We start from the raw sequence: 24445 nt of genomic DNA on the forward strand, positions 1-24445 counted from the left end.
TTTTTTGTCTTCAGTTGCTCTGGAAGAACCCTGAAACTGTTCGAAGCACTGCGAAATCTCTTCGTAGTAATTGATTTGGGGGGTTATTTTCTAAAGGCCTGCACCACGGCGTGCAGAGGCGTTCAGTGAGGCGTGAGATGCAAGGAGGTTGCCGGAAGCATAGAGTGGCCCAGGCCTGGGTTTAGGGGTCAGTGAAGAGCACCAGTTCTTCCCAGGAATTAGACCAATGAAACAAAGTTGTTACTTTGTCAGGAATGTTGTGAGCAGACCATTAGAGTACATGGCAAAGGTGTGGTGCCTACTGATCTCAGGAGCAGTGAGAGCTGTAAGCTCTCCCTTCTCACTGATTGCTCCGTCGGCTGAAGAGAAGGCCTGCAAAGAGATTTTGTCTTTAGTTGGTACAGTCATAGTGTTTGATAGAGTTTTAAGTGAGAGTAAAATGGGAATTCTCACACTGATGTAATGGAATTATTTTTGGAGTTCTCTTAAATCTCATTATTGATCATTCTGAAATTCCAAACATAATTGAAAGGATATCAAGAGTAGCCTTGTGGTTCTTCAAAAAGGGCTAAGTATTTTTTTTTAATATTTATTTATTTATTTGGTTGCACTGGGTCTTAGTTGTGGCAGGCAGGCTCCCCAGTTGCGGCTCATGGGCTCCTTAGCTGTGGCATGCGGTCTTCCCAATTGTGGCATGTGAACTCTTAGTTGTGGCGTGCATGTGGGATCTAGTTCCCCGACCAGGGATTGAACCCGGGCCTCCTGCATAGGGAGCGTGGAGTCTTATCCACTGCGCCACCAGGGAAGTCCCCAGGGCTAAGTATTTTTGACACTTAGCTTTAGGTCAAAGGTTTAAATATACCATACAAGTGAGTTAATGGAGTCCTTCAAGAAAAATAATACAAACATTTATTATTTTCCTGGAACGCTTTTAACAGTGTTGTTCGAAGTAGTAGGTTTGTTGGGAGTTCCCTGGTGGCTTAGTGGTTAGGATCCCAGGCTTTTATGGCCCTGGCCTGGATTTAATCCCTGTTCTGGGAACTGAGACCTCATAAGCTGCTCGATGTGGCAAAAACAAAACAAAGCAAAAAAACCCAAAAAACAGAAAAACCAAACCCAACAAAGTAGTAGACTTGCAAGGTGAGACAATTAGAACTTTCCAGTAAGTTTTAACCATATCTTGTTTACTGTAATTTTGATACTATTGGCTAAAATATTTGATAAACAGTTGTTTCCTTTCAGGATAAGGTATTGTGTTAGATAAATAAAAAGTTAAATGTGGGCCTTGATCTCAAGTAGCGGAGTTAAACATAAACCAGCTGTGATGAGAGGCAGAGTGAAACTGCTGAACTGAGAAACAAATGATGTCTGACTGAAGTCATCAAAGGTGACCTCACAGAAGTCACCTTGACTAAGATGTTGATAGAAAAGTCCTGGGAGAATATTCCAGGAAGAAGACAAAGCTTTTATAAAGATGTGGAGACACAGAAACACTTGACCTGGGTAGGAAATGGCAAGTCATTTGTGGCTGGAATGTTGTAATGTTTGGAAAGAAACTGGATGAAATGAGACCAAGAAATAGTTTGAAGTAAAAACATTAAGGAATCCTTTGTATTTTAGAAGAGTGGTGAGATTTAATTAAGGTCAACATACTTAAAATGAACAAACTAAATTTTTAAAAAAGTGTAAGTTGGGGTGATATTTGTTTTTAAAAAAATTCTGGAAAGCCCATTTCTTTTCTTGGCCTGAGTGTGTGGGTATGAGTGACCTCAGAGTTGTTGAGACAACTTCAGTTAATATTAGTTTGAAGAAAAGCTGCTGTGGGGAAAAAAATTGAGAAAACTACTCGGTGAGTTTTGAAATGAGCCACTCGTCCATTTCATTTTTCATGAGGAAAAATGGGATCTTGTAGGTGACCAGTGGCAGAACCAAACATGGAAATAGCACCTGGATTACTGGTCACCATTAGTTACAGTGAATTTAAAATGATTGTGTTTATGATGTCGATAAAATGGTTGAAAGTTTAAATAAAATGTGTTTAAGGAGAAAGCTTCTAGGGAAGTGATCTTTTGAGACACAAAAGGTACTTCATTTTGTTTCCCCGGATTAACAGAGTTAAGCCATGTTTGATTGTGCTTTCTCAAGAATTTGCATTTTATCCACAAACCTAGGCCCCGTTTTCCTCTTCAAAACTGTTTCAGGCTACTGCTATCCAGCATTTTATTGGAGGTTCTACCCCAGGGCAATTAGGCAAGAAAAAGAAAGAACATGGGCAGAGGATTTAAATAGACATTTCTCCAAAGAAGATATAAAATAGCTACTAGGCACATGAAAGATGCTCAACGTTATTAGTCATTAGGGAAATTCAGATCAAAACTACGATGAGATGCTGCTTCACGTGCAGCAGGATTGCTGTAATAAACAGACGATAGCGGGCATGTGCTGTGCCGTCTTACGTAAGGGCCTTGAGCCTTCACAGGCTGTATGTGTGCGGGCGTGGGCAGCGGAGCTCTTAGAACCAGTCCCCGCAGATGCCGAGGGACAACCGCACTGGCCAAGATAGAGAGAAACTGGAACCCTCTCGTGCGCCGGTGGGAATGTAAAGTGGTGCAGTCACTTCAGAAACCAGTTCAGTTCCTCAAAAAGTTAGAGGATGCCCATATAACCTGGCAGTTTTACTCTTAGCTGTATACCAAGACAGGTAAGCGTTGTGTTTACACACAGATTTGGATATAAATGCTCATTAGCATTATTAGCAGCATCGTTCGTAAGTCAGAAAGTGTAAAGCCACCCAAAATGTCATCGACTGCTACCCAGAAGTGTCATGTCCATACAATGGAATATTGTTCAGCCATTAAAAAGGAGTGAAGTACTCGTACTCGCTACAGCATGAATGGACTTTGGAAGCATTATACTAAGTGAAAGAAACTAGACACAAAAGGCCACATGTCCTGTGATTCCAAGTTAAATGTCCAGAACAGGCAAATCGAGAGGCAGAAAGTAGACTCATACTTGCTGGGAGCTGGAGGGACGGGAGAATGGGTGGGCCTGGGGCTGCTTTCTGGGGTGATGGAAATGTTATATTAGATGATAGGGACGGTTGCACAACTCAGAATGTACTAAAAACTGTCAAATTGTATACTTTATAAGAGTGAATTTTGTGGTATGTGAAGTGTATCAATTTAAAAAAGAACTGTCATTTAGTATCCAACTAGGAGACAGAAACCATATAGTAATTTGAACAGTGAAAGTTTAGTGTACAGAATTTTTAACGATACCATGATTGAAGAAACAGGGATTGGCCAGTCAGAAGTAAAGAGAACTTTAAAGAACACAGGAAGAGCACATTTACTAAGTGTCTGCTCACCCCAGGGCTGAGATAGAGTGCCCCAGGATGAGCTGTCCTCTTCCTGTATCGGGATCCAGGCTTTGTTGGAGAGAGTGCAGCCGTCACTCAATGGACGGTGAAGTTGCTGAGATACCAGACTTCCTGGATAAGTCTCCCTTTGGGGTGCTGCACCTTGGAACTTGCTGCAAGCCACAGGAAGGGGGTGCTAGGGAAAGCTACTCATGAGGGATGCCTGGCTGGTGACACCATTGCTGGGAACATGCTCGACAGAGTATTGGGGACGGTTGGCTGCTGTGCACTGCGGGAGCTGGGTGCTTAGGCTGCTCCAAGCTGGCGCCTGGCTGGAGCCATACACTGGAACTTAGAAAGGAAAAAACCCTTTCTCCTGTGGTGTGCCTCCAGCTTCCTCTGCTGACAGAGCTCAGCATCTTGCCACCTGGCAGAAGAGCAGATAATTAGAGGGCCCATCTCCATTTCCACAGAGCAGCCAATTATGGGTGGATTTTGATTGGGAGGTAATAAATTGATATGTCAAACCCTGTACCAATTTAGAATATATTCTGTTTTGTTGGGTTTAAAGGAAGTGTTCATCTCAAAACAGCTAAACAATTATGGAGTGTATATTCCTGTAATTCTTTTAGAGAATTGTGTTTTAAATTACTACAAAAAGCAATTCATGGTCACTAAAAATCGTTGAACCATATAGGAATGTTTAAAATATAAAAATGTCCCTCTTATCTCAGTCCCTTACCATCTAGTTCATTCATTTCTCTTAAAGATAGAACTCTTGATAACAGTTGGTGTATATTGTTTTTTTACATATACATATTTATGTAATATCTGTATATATATATATTTTCCTAATAATAGAGGTTTTATACATAGGTAACACGTATGAGCTGTTGTCGATTTTTGTTAGAAGGATGTAATAATACTGGCTCAGTTGCCAAGCCCTTGTGTAAGCTAGATGAGTCACATAATCGTTCTCTTTGATTTTATTTTTTTTGGGGGGGGGTGGGTGGTACGCGGGCCTCTCACTGTTGTGGCCTCTCCCGTTGCGGAGCACAGGCTCCGGACGCGCAGGCTCAGCGGCCGTGGCTCACGGGCCCAGCCGCTCCGCGGCATGTGGGATCTTCCCGGACCGGGGCACGAACCCGTGTCCCCTGCATCGGCAGGCAGACTCTCAACCACTGCCCCACCAGGGAAGCCCCTCTTTGACTTTCTAAACTTCAGAAATCAAGGGGCTTTTTACTAAGGGACGTTTAAGATCTGTAATGGATGTAGTTTGATCACAGAAGGGAGGGAGAGGTAGTTTGGCAACCATTCATCAGCCAGCAGTTTTTAGTATAGCTGCACGCTCATATTTTCCCATGTGTTTTGCAAATTAAATGTCTCTTGTGTTAAACATTTATACACGTTTATGTGTATGTTGCTGGCTGCATGTACTGTTGAAATTTCAATAAAATCTGAATCTTAGAAATTTTTTCTTTTTTCTTTAGGAAAATCCTGCAAAAATGTCTCTGTACCCATCTCTTGAAGACCTGAAGGTAGACAAGGTGATTCAGGTATGTTTAAGTCCTTTAATTTAAGTACTTTTTTTCCCCATGTACTCTGCCTATATGTTCTGGTTATAGGTGAAGTGAAGTAAGAAACTTAAATAGTAGATGTATTTGTCCGTTTTTACACTTTATAAACTTTTCAATTTTTTCTAAAGTTTTTCTAACTAAAAATTTAGAAAAGCTAGAGATTCTTCTTCATTTCACTGTGGATTAATGGGTACAGGTTATTATTTCTTTGAAACGGGACTTAAACTCTTCAAAGATAGCTTGGTTTTATAAGTAAGGTTTAAATTAAATACATCTTTTTTTTTCTTGTTGCGGTACACGGGCCTCTCACTGTTGCGGCCTCTCCCGTTGCGGAGCGCAGGCCCAGCGGCCATGGCTCACGGGCCCAGCCGCTCCGCGGCATGTGGAATCTTCCCAGACCGGGGCACGAACCCGTGTCCCCTGCATCGGCAGGCGGACTCTCAACCACTGTGCCGCCAGGGAAGCCCTAAATTAAATACATTTTAAGTTGGTAAAATATACTACAACTTCTTAGCTAGTTCATTGTCTTGTTTAAAATTCGTACGTTCTTTTGGGTTTTCAGGTATGACAAGTCGTTAACATAATTGTCTTCTCTGAAGTTAAAAATCATAGAAATAGGGAGGTACATGCTGCTTTAGGAATAGTAGTGTAAATGCACAATGAAAGTGTAGTGATTTGTTTCTTTTTAAATGTAAGCAGCAGACAGTTTACTTGTTCCTGCTCTAAGTGGCTGTGTTAGTACAGTTTTTCTAATTTCATTAAGTCAGAAATTTTTGTATTCCTTTATGTAAGTATTAGTTTTGAAGGTAGATGCTTCTGCTTAAGAAGAAAGTTTGCGATTGGGATCAATTCTTGCAGTTCTGTAAATTTTTATTTTTCTTTTTAACTAGAGATAATTGTATTTAATGAACCCATCGTGTTTCCAGTTTACTTTCAACTTGTTCTCTCAAAGTCAGAATTTTTTCAGCTGTCATTTGTTCTTCTAATTTGACAAGACAGATTGAGCTCCCTGTTATAATTCTTTATTGCTAAAATCTTTTTGATATGATAAATGTGATGAAATTCTTTCATTTTGAGTTGTTTTAGTACTTCACAGCTTCTTCCCCTAAAGATCATTTTACTTGAGGTCTTGACCTCAGTTTACTCTAAATGAGATTTACTGCTTAACAATTATTTAATGAACAGAAAAACGTTTATTAGAAACTTGTGAGAAGAACACAAGAATACAAGTGTTTTTTAGGCAAATTGTTGGCCCTTTTAGGGTGAAAAAAAACCCCAGCAAAAATAGTGACAAATGTGTAGCTGAAATCGTCCGCCGTGTAGCAGTGATTGGATAAAAATGGGGGGGTCACGACCACTTGCTTTCCGTCATGGCGCCCCTGTGGATGTTGACGGGTGGTTTGTAAAATCTCTGACATCCGTTCAGCTGCAAAGGCTTTGGTGCCGGACCGTTTTAAGTGGACTGTTGGGTCATCTGAAATCTCTCTTTTTTTCTTTGGTATTTTGTCATTGTTTTTCTCATGGTTTTTATTTCCACGAAGTTCATCTGAACAGGCACTTTCTTTTTAAAAAGCTTTTATTTGTAATATTTATCCTTCAAGAATAACACTTAGGCCATTAATGTGATATCAGGGCACTAAGTGATAGGATTTGCAGATGGGTCTGAGAAAATGACTCATTTCCTTTTCGTGCTTTTTTTTTTTTAGTTTTGATGGAATTGAACTTTAAATTAACCATAGTAGACTTTGAGCAGAGGTTTTTTATTTTGAGAGCAGCGGAAAGAGAAGGAAACGGTTGATACTGGCAAATGTTGGATTGGAGGATAAAGAGGGCTGTAGTCTACGTCAGGCTGACCTCTTGAAGGAGAGGCAAATTATATGGGTATTTCCATTAGAAGACTTTTTATGTCCTGAGCAGAAAGCTGGCTGCCTGGAGATATAACAGCAAGTAAGGAGGGGGGACAGATGGTTCTTAAATTCTCACTGGATTTTAAAAGATTCCTAACCCAGCCACTGCAGTCTGGGGCTGGTTTTATTTTTTGTCTTCATTTTCTATGGTAGGTGATACTTGGGCTTTTGTTTTTGAGATGCCTCTGTAAAGGTGGTGGTCATTTTCTCCTCTCCTGGCCTTTTATACCACGGCAAAACTAAATTGCAGCATTTTGTAAACTGTCTTACAATCAACGTTAGGCTTGTGGCTTTCAGTATCATACAGTCCCTGAACCTCCCTGTCCCCTGTGAGTCTTTGAGAGGAACCTGTGGTTGCCACACCTGTGCAGGATAAGCTGGTAAGAAACCGTGATTTCGTCAGTTTCCTGTCACAGTGAGCAGAGATTGACACTGGTGGCTCCATGAGCGTGGTGTCTCCACATGCTTTCTGTAATGGCAGAAACAACACGCTCTGGCATAACTGCGCTCCGTGGGACACCCCCTGCCTCCAGACACCATCCCCCTCCCACCCTTTTATTTAAAAAATAGTTTGAGATTTCAAGTATGTGTGAAATGCTGTGCTACATTTAATGGCTTATAGTCCTTAAGCCCTTATTGTACCATCTTTCTTTTGTTTTTACTACAGAATATATAGTAAGTAAATACATAACTTTGCAGAGAGCTTTTTATATATGTTCTTACTTCAGTATTCCTTGGATGAGAACAATAGCAGTGAATGAAAGAACAGAAAATAATCAGTGTAAAAAAGGATCAACTTTTTAAAATTAGTAAATTCTATTTTTTCAGAGCAGTTTTTAGGTTCACAGCAAAATTAAATGGAAGGTAGTTTCCATGCCAGTGACCCCTCCCATGCACCTCCCCCCGACTCCACCTACACAGTGCATACAGTGCCCGCCTTCCCCACTGCCAGCATCCTCCCCAGCACGGTGTATTTGTTACCGTTGATTAACCTGCCCTGACACAGTACTGCCACCTCAAGTCCAGAGTTACACTTGACGTCCACTCTTGAGGTTGTTCGCTCTGTTGGTTTGGACAGATGTGTGGTGACATATGGCCACTGTTGTAGTGTCGTGTAGAATATTTTCACTGCCCTCACCGTCCTCTGTGCTGTCCATTCCCCCCTCCTTTTCCAGAATGTCCTATAGTTGGAGCCTTTTCTGATTGGTGTCTTTTGCTTAGTGATGTGCATTTAAGATTCCTCCATGTCTTTTCATGGCAAGCTCATTTCTTTTTAGTGCTGAACAGTATTTTTTTTCTTAGAGATTAGCCAAGAAGCAGTCCACTGGCCACTAACTAGCTCCTTTTAGCTGATAGTTGCTGAAAGAATTTTCATAATTCAGCATACTTTGAGTCTGTGGATATGTTTAAAATTATAAAGATTTTCATGCTGCATTTTATTTGTTTAGATTGTGACAGATTATGAAACAGTAAATATTAAAGAATGACCCAATAACAAGCATATCAGAACATTTACAATCCAGAGAGTGAGGTACCTTCAGTGGTTTTGTAGACTTTCCTTATTTAATTAAGCTTCTATCTCTCTAAGCATCTTTGGGACTACTCTTAGCATTAATTTCAGTGCTAGGTTGATATGTAGGTATAAACTTCATTACCTAATCGACATATTTCTGACTAAGTAAAAAATGATATTAGAGATGGATCTTACAACTTACTGCCAACCAGTGACATGTGTCTATTTTAGAAAGTCAGATGTATCTGTAAAGGAAAAAGGAGTTCCTTCAGTGGAATACTTAAAATGACACAAGTTGCAAAGGCAGCCCTGGGAGGAGTTCCTGGCATGCTTGCGCATGAGTCGTACTGATTAAGTGTGTGCGCACTGTCAAAGTTTCTGCAAGCTTGACAGTTATAAGTTACATTACTTTACCGTCATTTTTATGTCAGTGATACAGTATGTGTTTTGCATAGTTTGTATTATTTATGTATTTAGTATAACATAACCCCTTCTCATACTTGCTAAAATGTAGATAAAGATTATTTCAGTGGGATATGCTAAAATGGCGAAATAAATATAAGTAACTTAATAAATATTTAAATTTTTAGGTGTTTTTCTGATATATGACGTTTTATATAAATACGGTTAAGCTTTTTTCACATGTAAATAAGATACTTAGACTAATTAGCAAAAGAATAACGAAAACGTAATGTGTGTAACCTTCATTTTATAATGCATTTTGAAAATATTAATTTGCAGTAGCACTGTGAAATATTGATTATATTTAGAATGGTGCTAAGTCACGTTTTATACGATAGTGTTAAATATAACATGAAATACATTTTTGATTTGTGGATTTTCTTTGAAAAATATATTGCTGAAAGTGTTTGGAATTAAAATTTCTTGAATAAAACTAAAGTGTTTTAGTTTCTTTTTGGAATTACTGGATTTAACTTATAAATTATATAACAAGCTTAAGTATAGCATTGGTGTTAGAATTTTCTTTTCTTTTTCAGGCTCAAGCTGCCTTTTCTGCAAACCCTGCCAATCCAGCGATTCTATCTGAAGCGTCTGCTCCCATCTCTCAAGATGGAAGTAGGTTTATACTTCGGGTTCATTCTCCTTGAACACAGATACTTGTTAAGCCTTCTTTTGCTGAAATAGGGAATCCAAGATTCTTTTTTTTAACATATACAGCATGAAATGGTGGTTAAAGCTCTAATAGTAAGAAGAAAAAAATGTTCATTTCAAAAAATAACCCTTTAATCAAGAAAGTGAACTGTGAATATGAAGGTGTGTTTTATGACTTAATGAAAATTAAGTTAAATGGAACTCGCTGGCTGAACTGTCCTCTCTTTGCAGGGCTTGGGGGTTGGTAGAGTTGAAATTTCCAGCCGCTTCCTTCTGAGGGAACTTCCCAAATCCTGGAGTCTCTCCCCGGGTTTCATATCCTCCTTCCTGGTCCCTTTTCCTTCTAAGTTCATAGGGATTCAGGACGGAACCCTTAAATAACATGACTTAAGATACAAAAGGAGTGTTAAATGGGTTTTTATGGCCTGTCATCTTAGAACATTGTTTCTTTTAGAAAATTCATTTTAAGTCACAGAGCATGTCAAAAAGAGCTTTTGGAAATAGTACCTGACTTTGCTACTCGGTTAAATACTGTCAGTATTTAAATGTACTGTTTCCAAGATTTCATTGGTATGTGCTTTTAACATTCCTAAAATGATACGACACTAAATAAATTTACAAGCTTTCAGTTTGTTTTTTGTAGTTCAGAAGAATCATTTCATAGCTGTGTTTACTGAATGAATTTAAAAAGTAGCTGACTGGACAGTGTACATTTTGGTCCGTTGTTCTTAAGTGGAGAATCAGTGGTATGTTTACAAAATTCCTAATCAAATAGGTTTAAGAAAAAGGCAGGGCAAGGTAATTTGGAAAAATTATTTCTACTCTTGAGTATTGTGAAATCTGAGGTTTCAGTTCAAATGTCTTATTTTACTTTCATCTTTAACTTTTTCTGTATTTTCCATTTCTACTTGTCATTACAGAGAGAGTGGGATTTTCCAAATTGCTAATTTAAATCCATCTTAGATTTTATAAGTTAAATGTAATTTTTTAACACAAGTAAAAGTCCATAATAACAGTTTTTGAGTATTCTGCCAATGTTTTTTCTTTATTCATTTATTCGTTTATATTAGATCTCTATCCTAAACTGTATCCGGAGCTCTCTCAGTACATGGGCCTGAGTTTAAATGAAGAAGAAATGTGTGGAAATCTGGCCGTGGTCCCTGGAGCACCAAGTCAGGGGGTGCGTATAGTGTGATCTTGAATTATGTGGAATCATACCTTACACGCAGATATAAGCTAACTCGTCTCTGTGGTTAACTCACAAATGTATAACTTGAGCACTGACCTCTTCTCAGGGATTTTAGATTGCCTTCTAGATATCGCTTTTTATGTAGTCTACTTATGTGCTATGGCCGCTTTTCTAATTAGGAGTTAAAGATTCAGATGCCTCTGACTGGTCCATTCTCCTTCATCTTCTGCATTTAGTCAGTTAAAGACCTAGTGATTCTGTTTCTACTGTGTTTCTTCTATTCATGTAATCCATTCCAGTCCTGGTATAACCCTATTCAGGGTTCCTGTACTTGTAACCTAGATTATTATAGTAGTCTCTGACTTTTCCTCTAGTAACTTCTTATATCAAACAGTACTAGGCTGCTGCTGGACTCGTCATTCAGAAATACAGGTCTGTCATACCTTCTTGTTGCTCATAATCTTCTAAGGTTAAGTCTAAAGTTCCTTGTAATTAGACACCAAATTCTCGGCTTAAATATAGTGTATCTCAGTCTTTTGTTAAGATTACTGCGGTAAGACCATAGTACTTCATAGCACTTGTCATGATTATAGGTAAATGCTTAACTTCATGAAGATGGGGTCCATGTCTGTGTTGTTGCCATGACCCCAGTGCTTAACACAGTACCTGGCTTTTATTTATTCACCAAATATTTATTAAAAACTTACATGAGTCAGGACAGTTGGGACAATAGAAACCACACTAGATTTTTCAACAGAGATAACTTAAGAAATCACACAGGTTGAAGAATTTAAAAAAGCAAAAGTGGAACACAGATGTAATTGCAGAAGGTAGCTGCTTCTCCTAGGAATGGGGCGCTACACAGGGTGGAGGTTGGAATTATCAGAGCTGACAGGCATGGTGGAAGAGCCCCGTGACCTGGGCCTCAGAGGCGGGGACGCTGGCTGTGGGTACTGGTGCCTCTGAGGGGGGTTGTACCAGGGAGGCTGGTCCTGGGAGTGGGAGTGTCAGTAAAATCTGGAGAATGGAATCAACTGCTGTCAGCAGCGTTAAGGGATAGACTCAGGCAGTGCTGCTAGCAGCAGGGGGCAGGCAGGAGGAAGGAGACACTTGCCCTCCTCCGCGTGTGCTGGGTGCTAACCAGAAACCCCCGGTAGAGGAGTGTGTCATTTGCATGGTCAGGCCCCAGCTGCACCAGCTAGGGTGGGTTCGGAGCTGACAGTAGCTTATACCTGGTGCTGCCTGCTCCTCTGACCATTCAGTATATCCACATGCTTCCTTATAGTTTCCCCTTAAAAGATGCAGTGCTTCCTAAGATTGAGGTTCAGCAAATATTTTCTGTTAAGGGAACCATGGTAAGTATTTTAGGCTTTGCTAGCCACATATGTCAGTACAGACAGAGAACTCGAAAGCCTTCAGGCAGACGTGAACTTGGCAGACCTGAGAGACAAGGCCTAGGTGATGGGCAGACAAGGCAGAACATGGTAGCAGATGGCATTGGAGGGGTTGGCATTGGAAGGGTAGTCAGGGCCAGGTGGCCTGCAGCCTCGTAGCGCATGGTAAGGGACTGGGCTCTGAGTTGGGAAGTGACATAATGTGATTTATTTTAAAAAGGTTTCTATGCTTGCTGTGTGGCAAATGAATAGAGGGCAAGATGGAAGCAGGGAGACTATCTGGAAGGTTATTGTAGCTGCCCTGGGCAGGAGGGGGCAGAGGTCACGTGGTGTTGATCATGCGGTCTTCTTAGTAAGAACACTAGGCAAGTGCTTAGCAAAACTTGGTGGGAAGAATGAAGATTTCTTTTCCAAAAGTAAGGCCGCTCCAAAGCTGCTCCTTTTTTGTCCTATATTCCAGCGAAACTAAATAATTCATTTGCTTCTTAAGTTTTTCTTTTTCTATCCTATTACCTAATTTTCCTGTGCTCTTATAGCTATAATCATTGACTTTTTGTAATTCTTCAAAAGTTACATTTTCTGGTATTGTGTTCTAATTTGTAGTATAGCTCTGTGTGTTACTCCGATAGACCATCAACTTTGGAATATGGTATCATAATTACCATGGATTCTGAACGAAAAAATTTGCAGTCTGTGGTGTGTGTGTAACTGAGGTTCCTCTTTCCCTATCATTGCTGCTCTGAGCATCACAATTATTAGGTGGATCAGAGCTTTTTATGACAGATTCCAATTAAGAAGCCTTGGTAATAAATAAGCTCTTCCCTCACTGTCTCTGGTAGAGGGTAAAGGGTCCACTTAAAACAATAAACTGATTTTGGTCAAGAAAACTTGAAAAAATGAGGAACTTGAAACAATGGTACCTGACAGAGTCCCTAGTATAGCTATTCTAGGGCTGTTTGGTGTGTCTGTTCAGTTGGTTAATCCATAGATGTTTATCACTGGGGACGAGAAATACCGTTTGACTGTCTTGTGTGTGTCAGCACTCGTATAACATGCACTTTTCATCCTCACAGTGGAGCTGTGAGCTAAGAAGTTTTCCCCTTTTATAGAAACTCTGAAAGCGTAAGTAGATTGTTGAAGATTGTTGAAGAAGGCCATATAAAAGAACCCTCTGGAAAATGCTGAGTGAATTTCAAAAGTATGATATGGCCTTTTTAACGTTCAAGGATAATTTGGCTTGAAGACAAGCCAAAGTACACATGGAATAGATGCCAGTGAATTCACGAGGCAGCAGAGAGAGTCTCTTGGAGACATAGATGTGGGAATAAGTTACCTGAAGAATTAGTTTTAAAAAAAAAGTCATTTTTGCAAAAAGTCAAATTTTATCTGAAGGAAATAATTTTCAGATTATATTTTGGGAAACCACAACTGAATATATTCAAGTAACTTATCATTTTAGAGTTTTTCAGGGAGAATGTTTCTACATACTGACAGGTTGTGTATGTTTCTGTCAGCAGTTGGTAGCAAGAGCTTCCAGCATGAACTATATGGTGGCTCCTGTAACTGGTAATGATACTGGAATCCGCAGAGCAGAAATTAAGCAAGGGATTCGGGAAGTCATTTTGTGTAAGGATCAAGATGGAAAAATCGGGCTCAGGCTTAAATCCATAGATAATGTGAGTATTTTGTACTGTTTATTTGAATTTGTCTATTATTAAGTGACCAACGTTAGAATGATTTAAAATGTAGGTGCTTTAGTTTTAATGGTGCTCTGTGATCGAGAGTATTTTAAATCCGACCTTCCACTTGGAGACGCCGCCCCGTTCTGAAGAGGCAGAGTTGGGACTTCCAGCATTACCGTGAATGAAATTTTTTTTTCTTTTTTGAGTCCTTTTCTTGGAATAAAGTTGACTAGTCTGCCTGTAAACATAACAGTTTATACAAGTAGAATTCTGGCATTGAAATAGGGCAACACATGAGAAAGTTAAGGGAAGACTGACCAGTGAGAATCAGTGGTCTTATGATGTGTGTTTTTAAACTAAAAGATCATGTAACTTGTTGTAATGTGGTCTTACAGGTCTGTTATTTCCATCCTTCAGTTTGGGTTTAATGAGGCATTTTCTAGGCAACAGTGACTTTCAAAAGTACTTTAGAGTTACTTTTGCCTCTCACCTTACCAGACTGAAGAAATTAAACCCGGTTACTCTGAGGAAACGTTCAGGAATGTTGAGGATGTGCTGAGTCTTCACCCCGATTTGTGGGTTTGGGCATTATTTATTGGATTCCTTTTCAGTCTTCTTAGCTCAGTGTGACCACCTTTGCACATAGAAAAGGATGGTGTGGCCCATGGCGGAAGGTGGCTGAGGGCATTGTGTTTGTCTTTGCACACTCGTGGCTTGTGCAAGACACGTGAGCTTGCTGCTCTGGGAAGCTCGGACTTCTCTGCTCTCCCTTCCTGTTCGGTGAATAGAGTACACTGCTGCCCCTTCCTCTGTCCTAAAGAAGGAGACCACACTCTTCACAGCCCGTCCCCCATAGCAGTTATCCTTGCAGTGGGTTTGTCCACTTGACTGAAGCTCGTTGGTCCAGCCACTTTGCTGGGTGCCGCCTAGTTTCAGGCCCTGCCCTAAAGTGTAAGACATGTGACATCATGTCTGCCCCAGCTTAAGGTGGGAGAAAGGATCCAGCCTTATAAATGCTTTCGTATTGATGTCTTACCATGCTTCCTTTTCCTTTATGCTACTTATTTATATTGTGCTCAGCATCTGAGATTGAGAGTTTACATAAGTAAAAACATCCCTGTGGGTTTAGTTCTCAGGTACTCGTACTTGAGTTTTCTGTATTTACTTCATAGTAGATTCTTTTAACTGGAATGGTATTGAATGTGCCCACCTTTTTAGGCTGTTAAATCTAATCGTAGTGATTATGCACAATTTAGCAAGTGGGCAAAGGAATTCTTCAGCTCAAAAGGTAGAGTTCTGACCTTAGACTATCATTTTTTAAACTGTAAGAGAAATCACACAACTTCTAACACTTTACTCCCTTTCCCCCTAAATAATGATCAGGTGCTAATACCTGTTTGGTATTTTATCAAACTCATAGAAGCTTACATTTATTACAGTAATCTGACTTTATTTTCCTTAGTCTTTTTATTCCAAGATGGGGGGGGTGATGGAGGTTGGTCGGGTGGGTCATGATTTGAGGTAGAAATTACCACTGAGATCTCACTTTTTTACCTATTTATCAAGGTACTGCCTTGATAAAATTTTCAGTTTCGTTCTTGGGGATAATGACACATACTTACTCATGTAATTTTTTTATTTTTAAATAGGGTAGATTCCTAACCAGTTGGTTCCTAATTTTCCAGCATTTTTAAACATGTAACAGTGGTAAATGACCGGTGATTTTCCTGTTCTCTAGGGTATATTTGTTCAGCTAGTCCAGGCCAATTCTCCGTCCTCGCTGGTTGGTCTGCGATTCGGGGACCAGGTGCTCCAGATCAACGGGGAGAACTGTGCTGGCTGGAGCTCCGACCGAGCACACAAGGTGCTCAAGCAGGCTTTTGGAGAGAAGATCACTATGACCATTCGTGACAGGTGAGCTGACTAAACGGTCCACGGGGACACTCAAGACTCGTTTTCCTTTTCTTGGGCTTTTAAGATTCTGTGAATGTAATATTTTGTTGCAGAAAATGATCAAATGTTTCTGATTAGCCTTCTACCCTTGCAGTTGTGCAGTGCAGATTTTTCTTACGTAGTTTGACTTTTTAAAAATAGCATTCTGGTTTAGCATACACTTTATTCCAGAGCTTATAGAAATCGGTCCTCTAAGAAGTCACTTTCCTTTCTTAATCTGTTTCTCTAGAAAATAGAAAAGAAGGATAGAACGGTAACTAAGCAGGCGTCTCAGCCTTGCTTTCCGGTTTCCTGCTCAGGGTAGACACGTGGTGCAGGGCCCCTGCAGAACTCCACGGGGTCTGCAGGTTCAGGAAACCCAATCTGGCCTTTTGGGTGGATGAGGCTCTAGTTGTCAGGTGGGAGGATGGAACGCTTTCTTTAGCTTGTTTATTTATATTGGAAACATTCAGCACACGTACTGCGGGCTTCCTTCCCGGCCACATGGGCGTTGAGGGTGGACCTGTATCACATTGTTAGCTTTAGGGGTTTTATTCGTCTTAGTTAAATTTGTTTTATCTACCTGTGTGTTGCCATATCACACATGGTAGGTGGTAAACATTTTGTAGAGGAATGCCACCTTTGCTTTATATCTAAGGAAAATTTCAAAAAGTAACTTGGACTAACACGAAGACATGACTGTTGTGAAGTTTATAACGTGCAGTTCGTATTTTGTCATGAAACCTGTGCAGTCACGTGGCAGCAGAGTTGCAGAGTGGGCAGGTGCAGCTGGCGGGCGGCCGGCGCACGCAAGCACACGGCCGTCTTAACCACCTTTTCTCCTAAGGGGCTGGGGAACTTCCGTCTCGCTGCTTCTGCGGTTCTTCTAAAACAGAGCAAAAATATCTTCTATAAAGTTTTCGAAATCAAGATGTGAGAAATATTTTAAAGGTTCTAAACAAAATAAGTATTTCCTAAGAAGTTAAAAAAGATAAAAATTCATTTTTAAGACTGATTTTTGTTCAAACCTGTCTTCATGTTAAATTACAGCGAGTACTGTAATTTCAAGGGAAGAGCATATTGATAACTGCATGAAGGTTAAGTCTTTGATGCTTATAAGAAGGAAATCGTAAGGCAGGCAAACCGTAATGGAGAATTTCTTAAAAAGTCATCTTTTGCACTAAGATGTACAAAATCCGTGCCAGACATACTAAGTAGCTCTCATTGGAAACAGTGAGTTTATTGTGACAAAGTATCCAGTATGTCAGAATGGAGAGCCATGAAAATGCTTACTTTGGAATTAAAGTTTTAATTGGAGCCATTATGTTTACAGGCCCTTTGAACGGACAATTACCATGCACAAGGACAGTACTGGACATGTTGGCTTTGTCTTTAAAAATGGAAAAATCACATCCATAGTGAAAGATAGTTCTGCAGCTAGAAACGGTCTTCTCACGGAACACAACATCTGTGAGGTCAACGGACAGAACGTCATTGGACTGAAGGTCAGGAGCACAACTTAGGACTCACTCTGCTGCAGTTTGATTTTAGGAAAAGCGTCTTTTTCATTTGTCTATTTCACTGGTGCTGTTATTGACCAACCTGTAGAAATTCAGTGGGGTCCTGGGCTCTGGCCGTGCTCTCACGCTGGGGCTACCACCTGGAATTGTGGCTTCTGTAGTGGGGGGCAGGGGCTAGGCTAGATCTCTGAAGTCCCTCGACCCAGAACCGTGGAGACCTGAGCACTGAAGATTTTGAGGACACTCTGGATGGATGGATGATAGCTTTTTTCAATCCAGGAGTTGTAGGAAATGCGCAATAGTTTACGTTCAGATTAGTCCTTCACTCTTATGGTTTATTCCCTCCACATATTCCTAAATAGAACTATTTTGACGTCTAAAGGTTTTCATTAAGACCTGCTCGTTTCATTAACCTGGGTTAAGAATACAGTTAGCCGAGGGGCTATGGTAATATTCTATATGGGGACAGTGATTTGATCGTACGTGATGAGAAGAATGATTTGTTGGCTGATATTTTCAACTCGGTTTACTTAGCAGTTACCACTCATGAAATTGTGGTTCTGTTGAATTGAAACTTGGTAAAGAAACTAGAAAAACTATAAATACCAAGGGTCAGGATTTTAGAGACATTAGCAAAACCTCAAAGGACATATATTTTTTTTTTACCAACAATAGTTTTATATGTATTTAACAAAGCTTCAGTAGAATTAATTTTCATTGTGTGTTTTCAACAGGACTCTCAAATCGCAGACATACTGTCAACAGCTGGGAATGTAGTTACTATTACAATCATGCCTGCTTTTATATTTGAACATATTATTAAACGGTAAGTAGACAAATTCTTCAACCTGATGCTACGTTCACGTGACCTCATAGAAGCACTGTGCTTCTTGTAATTCTCAAACCTTCGGGTTTTTTTTTTTTACCTAAGAGATGACATTGGCATTATCTAGAAATTTGAAGTAAATTATTTAAATCAGAGGAGTTGGTTGGTAAGGATGACCCCTCACAAATTCCCAAGTATGGAATAAAATCCACTTCCTAAATTTTGATGTTTCCTAGTAGAAAAAGGTACACAGCAGGGGTGGGCAGGCTCTTATCGGTTTTCAGTGAAATCGTAGTTGTGGTCTGCCTGCAGCTCCTCCGCTCGGTAGACACCTGCTTGTGGTTCATGAAGAATTCTTGCATGTGGGGTGTTGGAGGAAGTCTTTTTTTTTTTGGCTGTGTTGGGTCTTCATTGCTGCACGCGGGCTTTCTCTAGTTGCGGCGGCTTCTCGTTGCGGAGCACGGGCTCTAGGCACGCAGGCTTCAGTAGTTGTGGCACACGAGCTTAGTTGCTCGGTGGCATGTGGGATCTTCCCGGACCAGGGCTGAAACCCGTGTCCCTGAACTGGCAGGCGGCTTCTTAAGACTGTTCCCCCAGGGCTTCTCTGGTGGCACAGGGGTTGATTCCCGGGAGCATCTCAGGAGGCAGCAAAGCGCGTGGGGTGTGCTGTCCGTCCTCAGGAATGGGACTGGAAAGCTGAGGAGGGAGAACAGAAAGGGGGCGGCCAGGGCTGTCTGCCCAGCAGCTTCTACACTCTGGCTTGGCTCAGCCAGCGTAGAATTCTTCTTGCAGAATCTACCTTGCATGTGGAAACAGAATTTAAAATATTAAAAACATACCACCTGTAATGGTTTGTTTCAGCATTCTGGGTAGCATGCAGCTAGCCGCTCTTGGGGTCTCGGCGGGGAGAGTTGTCAGGGCTGATCCTGCAAGAGCTCACTTTTTTTAAACCAGTAACAGCTCCCACCCACTTCCTGCCAACAAGTGGCATTGTCATCTTCTGTCTTCTGAACTATCCAGCCTTGATATACAAAGAAACAAGGACTTTGCTGTATCTTATCTAACTTTACTAGCCAGGATGCAGATAGCTTTTCACACTGGGTATTTTGCAAACTACTAGATTAAAACCTTCCCCCGCATTCCAACCTGATGCTCACAGCGCTAGTCTGGATTGGAGTTTTCTCGGTATTTAATAGAAGTGGCTCTCTTGTAGGATGGCCCCGAGCATTATGAAAAGCTTGATGGATCACACCATTCCTGAGGTTTAGAAGCCGCGGCGCAGTGGAAACTTCACTCAAGTTCTCCCGTTTACATCTCTGGCAACGTACCTTTCTATTATGCACATGAAGCTTTCTAGGAGCCAGCAGGCGTATTTCCTGTCTTACAGCAGGGCTGGGGATCTTACTGTCTGATCCGGTATCTTGTTCAGACTTCAAGATAGTTGTAGCCTTATCCTGATTTTACAGTTGAAAGACTTACTTTTGTAGACTAGTGTGTCTTTACTGGAGACCGACTGATACAGGCTCAGCTCTGTTGGAACCAGTCACCTTCAGTCCTGGGTATCAGGTAGTGCTGTTCATATCACTTTAGTTCTATGGTATATGTGCATTTTTCCTGTTACCCATAGTACATTTAGAATGATTACTTTTTTCTTTCAGTTCTGTTTGTATAAAACACCAATTAAGTAACACTGGTTTCATTCCATGTAAGCATTATTATATAGTGTATGTAGGCTGCAGGAGACTGTATTGACTATCATTACGTTTTAACTACCTTTACTTAAATAATAACAACGTTAAGCCTCTAGAATAAAAGCCAAACTCTTGCTGCCTTTCTCAAGCCCCCAATGCAGTTCTCTGTTAAACGGACACTAGCCCAGAGCAGTGTAACGGTACATGCTGAGCACAGCACAGCTGCTTAGCTGCATTTGAGATTTTCTAGTCCTTGTGTAATGGAAACTTTTCCTCTCAAGAGTTACTGGTATCACTTTCTGAGAAATGAATCACTATATATGTAATGTAAAAATTCTTGTGCTCTATAGGAGAAACTTTGACTTCTTTTCCATGTGTAGATTAAGTGGGATAAGACCTGGCTTTAGGCACTTACATGTAACCCAGCTGCTCTGGGATGTCTTGGAATGCTATCATTTGTTCCATTTCCTGACCCCTCCCTGCAAACAGAATGACAGCGACACTTCATCCTGATTTGTTTTTCCTTCTCTTTGGTTTATGACTATTCTATTTTAATTGAAAATGTATAAATAAAGTTAGAGTTTAGTCTGTCTGTCATTGCATCATTGGAAACATTAGGCCTGTGGGAGAGAGTCATCTCCCAGAGCGGCCGCCACCTGGGAGCCTGAGGAAAGCCCCTCTGTACTGAGAGGGCCTGAGTGTTGGGAGAAGGGCCTCCAGGCGGGAAGCTGGACTGCACTATTGCTTCCCTGGGGGTACCCAGGCCGAGTCATAGTTAACATTCAACAGACCCAGGGCTTGTAAACGGTGTAGAAAGATCTTACGTCACATACTTGCTGTGGTTCAGAGGTGGTCAGTGCTGCTGCTTCACAGCTTACCTCGTGCGAAATTCAGAAAAGCCAAGCACGGCACGTTTTTCAGTTTGATTCTCTACCTCGTTATCTGGATTTTGGTCTGAAGGTAGTTACTGAAGCAGAGGATGATGTTCACGGTACTCAGTATGGTTTTCTGGAAGGATCAGTACTTGAAGTACCCAGTACTTTGTTAATAAATCATTTAAATGAGAATATGAAAACTGCTTTCATTACAGAAAAATATTTTTAATGTCATAGAAAAGATGGGCATTTAATAGCTATAATGAAATAAACCGTTCCCAAGAACTGCTAATCCTTCCCCAGGTTCTTAGAACCTGGGGGCCAGGCGGTTATAGAAAGTAAGCACTCGGTGGAAACACACATCCCAAAACCCAGCGGGCAGCAATTGTGTCGAGTAGGAAGACATAACGGAGTGACTCGGCAGCAGAGAATACTCACATTTTCTTGGAAAGTCCTTAAATTGTTCAGTGCTTTTGGGAAGTTTCCCCAGCTGGTTTAGTATCTCTTAGCTACGCTCTTTGCCACCCAAACTTGTCTTCTGACCATCGTCATCCTGGGCTGACCACCTGCCTTACAAATGTTAATGTTTTTCTCCCCAGTACTGCCACATCTCCATCTGCCTTAGAGCATGACAACTAATGGCTTTCAGTGAAGTCACCATGATTTATAAAGTTTTACTAAAACCACAAATTTCTCATGTGGTAAGACTTCTAACTACTATAATTGCACGTTCACCAGGTCGTTTAAAAGTTTGGTTTAAAAAAGCATTACATAGAGTTCAATAATATTCGAGGAAAAGGCACTTAATACTGCAATTTCCAGAACATAATTTGTCTGTCTTCCCCTCCCGTGATGACACTGCTACACTGGTCGTTCATCCACATACACGTTACGGCACCTGCGAGAAGAGACGTGTGGTTAGGGGGTGAGCTGACCAGGAGGTACCACGTGGTCTTGTCCTATAATACAATCTGCATGAACTCAGAATAACTACTCAGTACAAGGAACTTGGGAGGAATAAGAAACTATTTGAATGTAAAGCTAAAGCAACTGGGAATTGCAGAACAGAATACAAATATTATATACACCTGTGACAAAAGTCAGGCAGCAGATGAGAGAAGTAGGGAATTGGTGTGAGTTTGCTGGTTTACTTCCATTTCTATCAGGAGTCAAAGTGTTATTTAAAGCTTGTGAGCTGGGGAAGAAAGGCATAGACAAGTCACTTCAATGTATAATGTTACGAAGAAATAACCACACGCAACAGTGACAGAGGGAAGAGAGTGAAGGTGGGCAGTCAGTAGATACTTATAACCATAGCCATTACACGAATTAACCATAAATCCTCCAAGTGCTTGAGAGGAGAGGAAGACGTGCAAATGTAAGCAGAGTGAAAACCCAACGGGCAGAACGGTGACGCACACAGCAGCGCATCCTTCACTAATGTGAGACATCTCCAGAAACCCAGCTGCAGAGTCTTCCCAGGATGAGGCCCGGGGGGGGGGGGGGGTCTGTGGGAGGAAGACTTCATTTCCACTGTGACTCATTACTTTGGTACCGTTTCCATTACTTTCGTATTGTTTCTTTCTACCGTGTGCATGTATTAAATGCACATACAGCTTTTACTTGGCTTTTAATTCTCCATGTGGAAGTCAAAAACTTCCATTCTGGAATCGACTGTCTCTGAAACCAAGAGCTGCAGGTGGCCTGGCCAGCCAGGATCTGGAGGGGAACGTCCACGGCACAGAGGACACACGGGGAGTTTTCTGCTTGAGAAGGGCTCGTCTGCTGGTGGGAAAAGCAGGTTTGGTGGAGTCAGGTCAGCGGCAGACAGCTTACCTGTGTGGCCCTGGATTCTCTCCCTGATCTTCCCCCCGAGAAGGTCCCAGACAAGCAGCTCACCGGACTGACTCCCGGATAAAACCGAATTTCCGTCCCAGAGAAAGCACCTGCAAGAAGGATTCAGAGATCATCCTTTCATCGTTGGTCACGAAGGAAGGGCCAAAGCAGGCCCTGCGCCGTGATCGTGAGCCTGTCCATAAATGTCTTCACCACGAGTAACTCGAGAAAGTGCACCTCTGGGGCTCTTCCGAAGTCATAGAAGAGATGAGCATTCCTGTCTGCACATCGACGACGTTTAGACAGCCATCTTCTCCTGCGCTGAGGACGTGGCGACTGTCTGTAACACAAGGCGGAACGTGGATACGGGTTACAGCTTCACAAGTGTGGTTTAGATTAACCTGAGATTTTACTGCTGAATCCAGGGGCCAAATGTTCGCTTGAGCTACAGCTACTCGTTGTATTTAACCAATGATGACTAGCCTCTCCCTGAAACGCTTCTGTTTTTAAGACACTGGGCTGATGACCCTTTGGTGTGAATTCATTTACACCTTATAAATTAATTTCTCCAGTGAGGTGAGGAATTAAGAACAGTACCTGATACTGCTTTTCTGATACAAATACCACATATACTGTATTTTCCCATGAAGCAGCCTTACCCATAGGCAAAACCTCTTTTTATCAGCAAACAGTGCTTTTCTTTTTATATTCTTATTATATATTTCAAAGTAATAATTCCAGTTCCCCTGGTGTTATCTGTATTAAAAAGGCTAACACTACCTGGGCTGAAAGCAGTATCACATACAGTCCCTGAGTGACATGGAATCTGGTGCAATACGGTGGCTGCAGTGAGGTCCCAGATAGTCACTGTGCCTTCTTTGGTGCCTGAAACCAACAGTGTGCTTGCAGCGCTTAAACTGATGGTATCGACCTAGACGAGAAAACAGACGGTACTCCATTTAGAATCATGGTCACTGAGCTGCGTTTCCCCAGCCCATTCCTTCAACACCACCTACTGAATGATAATTCATGTAAAAGTGAAATTCTTCATATGCCAGTGAATACAATGAAGTATTGCTGGGGTAAACGTAACACTTTTCAAAAGAGCCTAAAATTGACAGTCTCAGAATGATAACTCCACGAGTGATCAGTGGTAGCAGGGTGCCGGACTGCCCGAAGCACAGCGGCTCCACGATCACCTGGGGAGGTGGGCATCTCTCGGGGTTATCCTCACACGCCCTTCTTGAACTACACAGTAAATAATATGTCTCAACCCCAGTGAGTCTGCTGACCGTGCAGATTCGACACCAGTTCACCACCTCAGAGGAAAGGCAGTAGTACCGCAGGCCACGGCAGGAGATGCAGCCGTGACCTCATGGAGACAGAGCGGGTGAACAGGACGCGGTGCCAGGCTTGTGCGCCCGCTGCACGCACCATGCAGACAGGTTGGTGTCCTCACCCTAGACAGAGGGCCCCCTTTCCACCCTTGGTGTCAGAAAACACATCTAGTTGCCCCGATAGTGTGAGGATACCCAGGTGTTCAACGTCGTGCTCAGACACTGGTCTTTTGGAAGTCTAGCTGGACGGTAGCTAATTCTCAAAGAAACAGCAAACTGGGGGAAAAGAGACAAAGACGACTTGGAAGCCCAAAGAGCTCCAAGAAACGAGCTTGCCTGTGCTCTCCCCTCCGATGAGCAAAATAATAAGCAAAGCAAAAGATCGTAAACACACAAGTGAAGCCAAGAACCTCCACCACCCCGGACGGGTCAGCTGGGCTCCCGTGCAGCTCTGTTGCCGGTACTCACGCTGACATCGTGCTCCAGCTCGGCCAGCAGGTCAAATTGGTGTCTCCTGGAGCCTGGCATCTCTGCAGGAACCCCGGACCACACCTAGGACGGGACCCATTGCAGAAGGTAGTTGCAAACACTATATTTTATAGCATTTCTAACACGTGCAGGAAAAACTCTCCTGACTGACCAACTCCCCAGCTGCCAACAAAATGAAATGTCGTGAGGCTCGGTCCCTCTGCCAC

At 41.7% G+C, this 24445-nt stretch overlaps 2 protein-coding genes across 12 annotated transcripts in view; one reads left to right on the forward strand and one right to left on the reverse strand.

Moving 5' to 3' along the window:
* The window catches only part of SDCBP (syndecan binding protein), a 46032-nt gene extending 25738 nt beyond the window's left edge, over positions 1 to 20294 (forward strand). For 3 of the 4 annotated variants that reach the window (XM_060287010.2, XM_060287012.2, XM_060287008.2), the window contains 8 exons: positions 4849 to 4914; positions 9354 to 9432; positions 10539 to 10648; positions 13566 to 13727; positions 15472 to 15647; positions 16999 to 17170; positions 17920 to 18011; positions 19225 to 20294. In XM_060287010.2, the coding sequence (XP_060142993.1) occupies positions 4864 to 4914; positions 9354 to 9432; positions 10539 to 10648; positions 13566 to 13727; positions 15472 to 15647; positions 16999 to 17170; positions 17920 to 18011; positions 19225 to 19279 (897 nt within the window). In that variant the 5' untranslated portion in view covers positions 4849 to 4863 and the 3' untranslated portion in view covers positions 19280 to 20294. The remainder of the gene's footprint in view (positions 1 to 4848; positions 4915 to 9353; positions 9433 to 10538; positions 10649 to 13565; positions 13728 to 15471; positions 15648 to 16998; positions 17171 to 17919; positions 18012 to 19224) is intronic. The other variant, XM_060287009.1, reaches the window with a different exon arrangement.
* The window catches only part of NSMAF (neutral sphingomyelinase activation associated factor), a 65064-nt gene continuing 57503 nt past the window's right edge, over positions 16885 to 24445 (reverse strand). For 2 of the 8 annotated variants that reach the window (XM_030859696.3, XM_030859695.3), the window contains exons 27-31: positions 24219 to 24302; positions 23194 to 23344; positions 22651 to 22753; positions 22414 to 22523; positions 16885 to 21475 (exon numbers count right to left, since the gene is read on the reverse strand). In XM_030859696.3, coding sequence (XP_030715556.1) covers positions 21381 to 21475; positions 22414 to 22523; positions 22651 to 22753; positions 23194 to 23344; positions 24219 to 24302 — 543 coding nt within the window. In that variant the 3' untranslated portion in view covers positions 16885 to 21380. Of the gene's footprint in view, positions 22524 to 22650; positions 22754 to 23193; positions 23345 to 24218; positions 24303 to 24445 lie in introns of all 8 variants that reach the window. The other 6 variants (XM_060287004.2, XM_060287003.2, XR_009559482.2 and 3 more) reach the window with 5 other exon arrangements.

This window comes from Globicephala melas, chromosome 17, assembly GCF_963455315.2.
Source record: "Globicephala melas chromosome 17, mGloMel1.2, whole genome shotgun sequence".
In the NCBI taxonomy this organism is placed as follows: Eukaryota; Metazoa; Chordata; class Mammalia; order Artiodactyla; family Delphinidae; genus Globicephala; species Globicephala melas.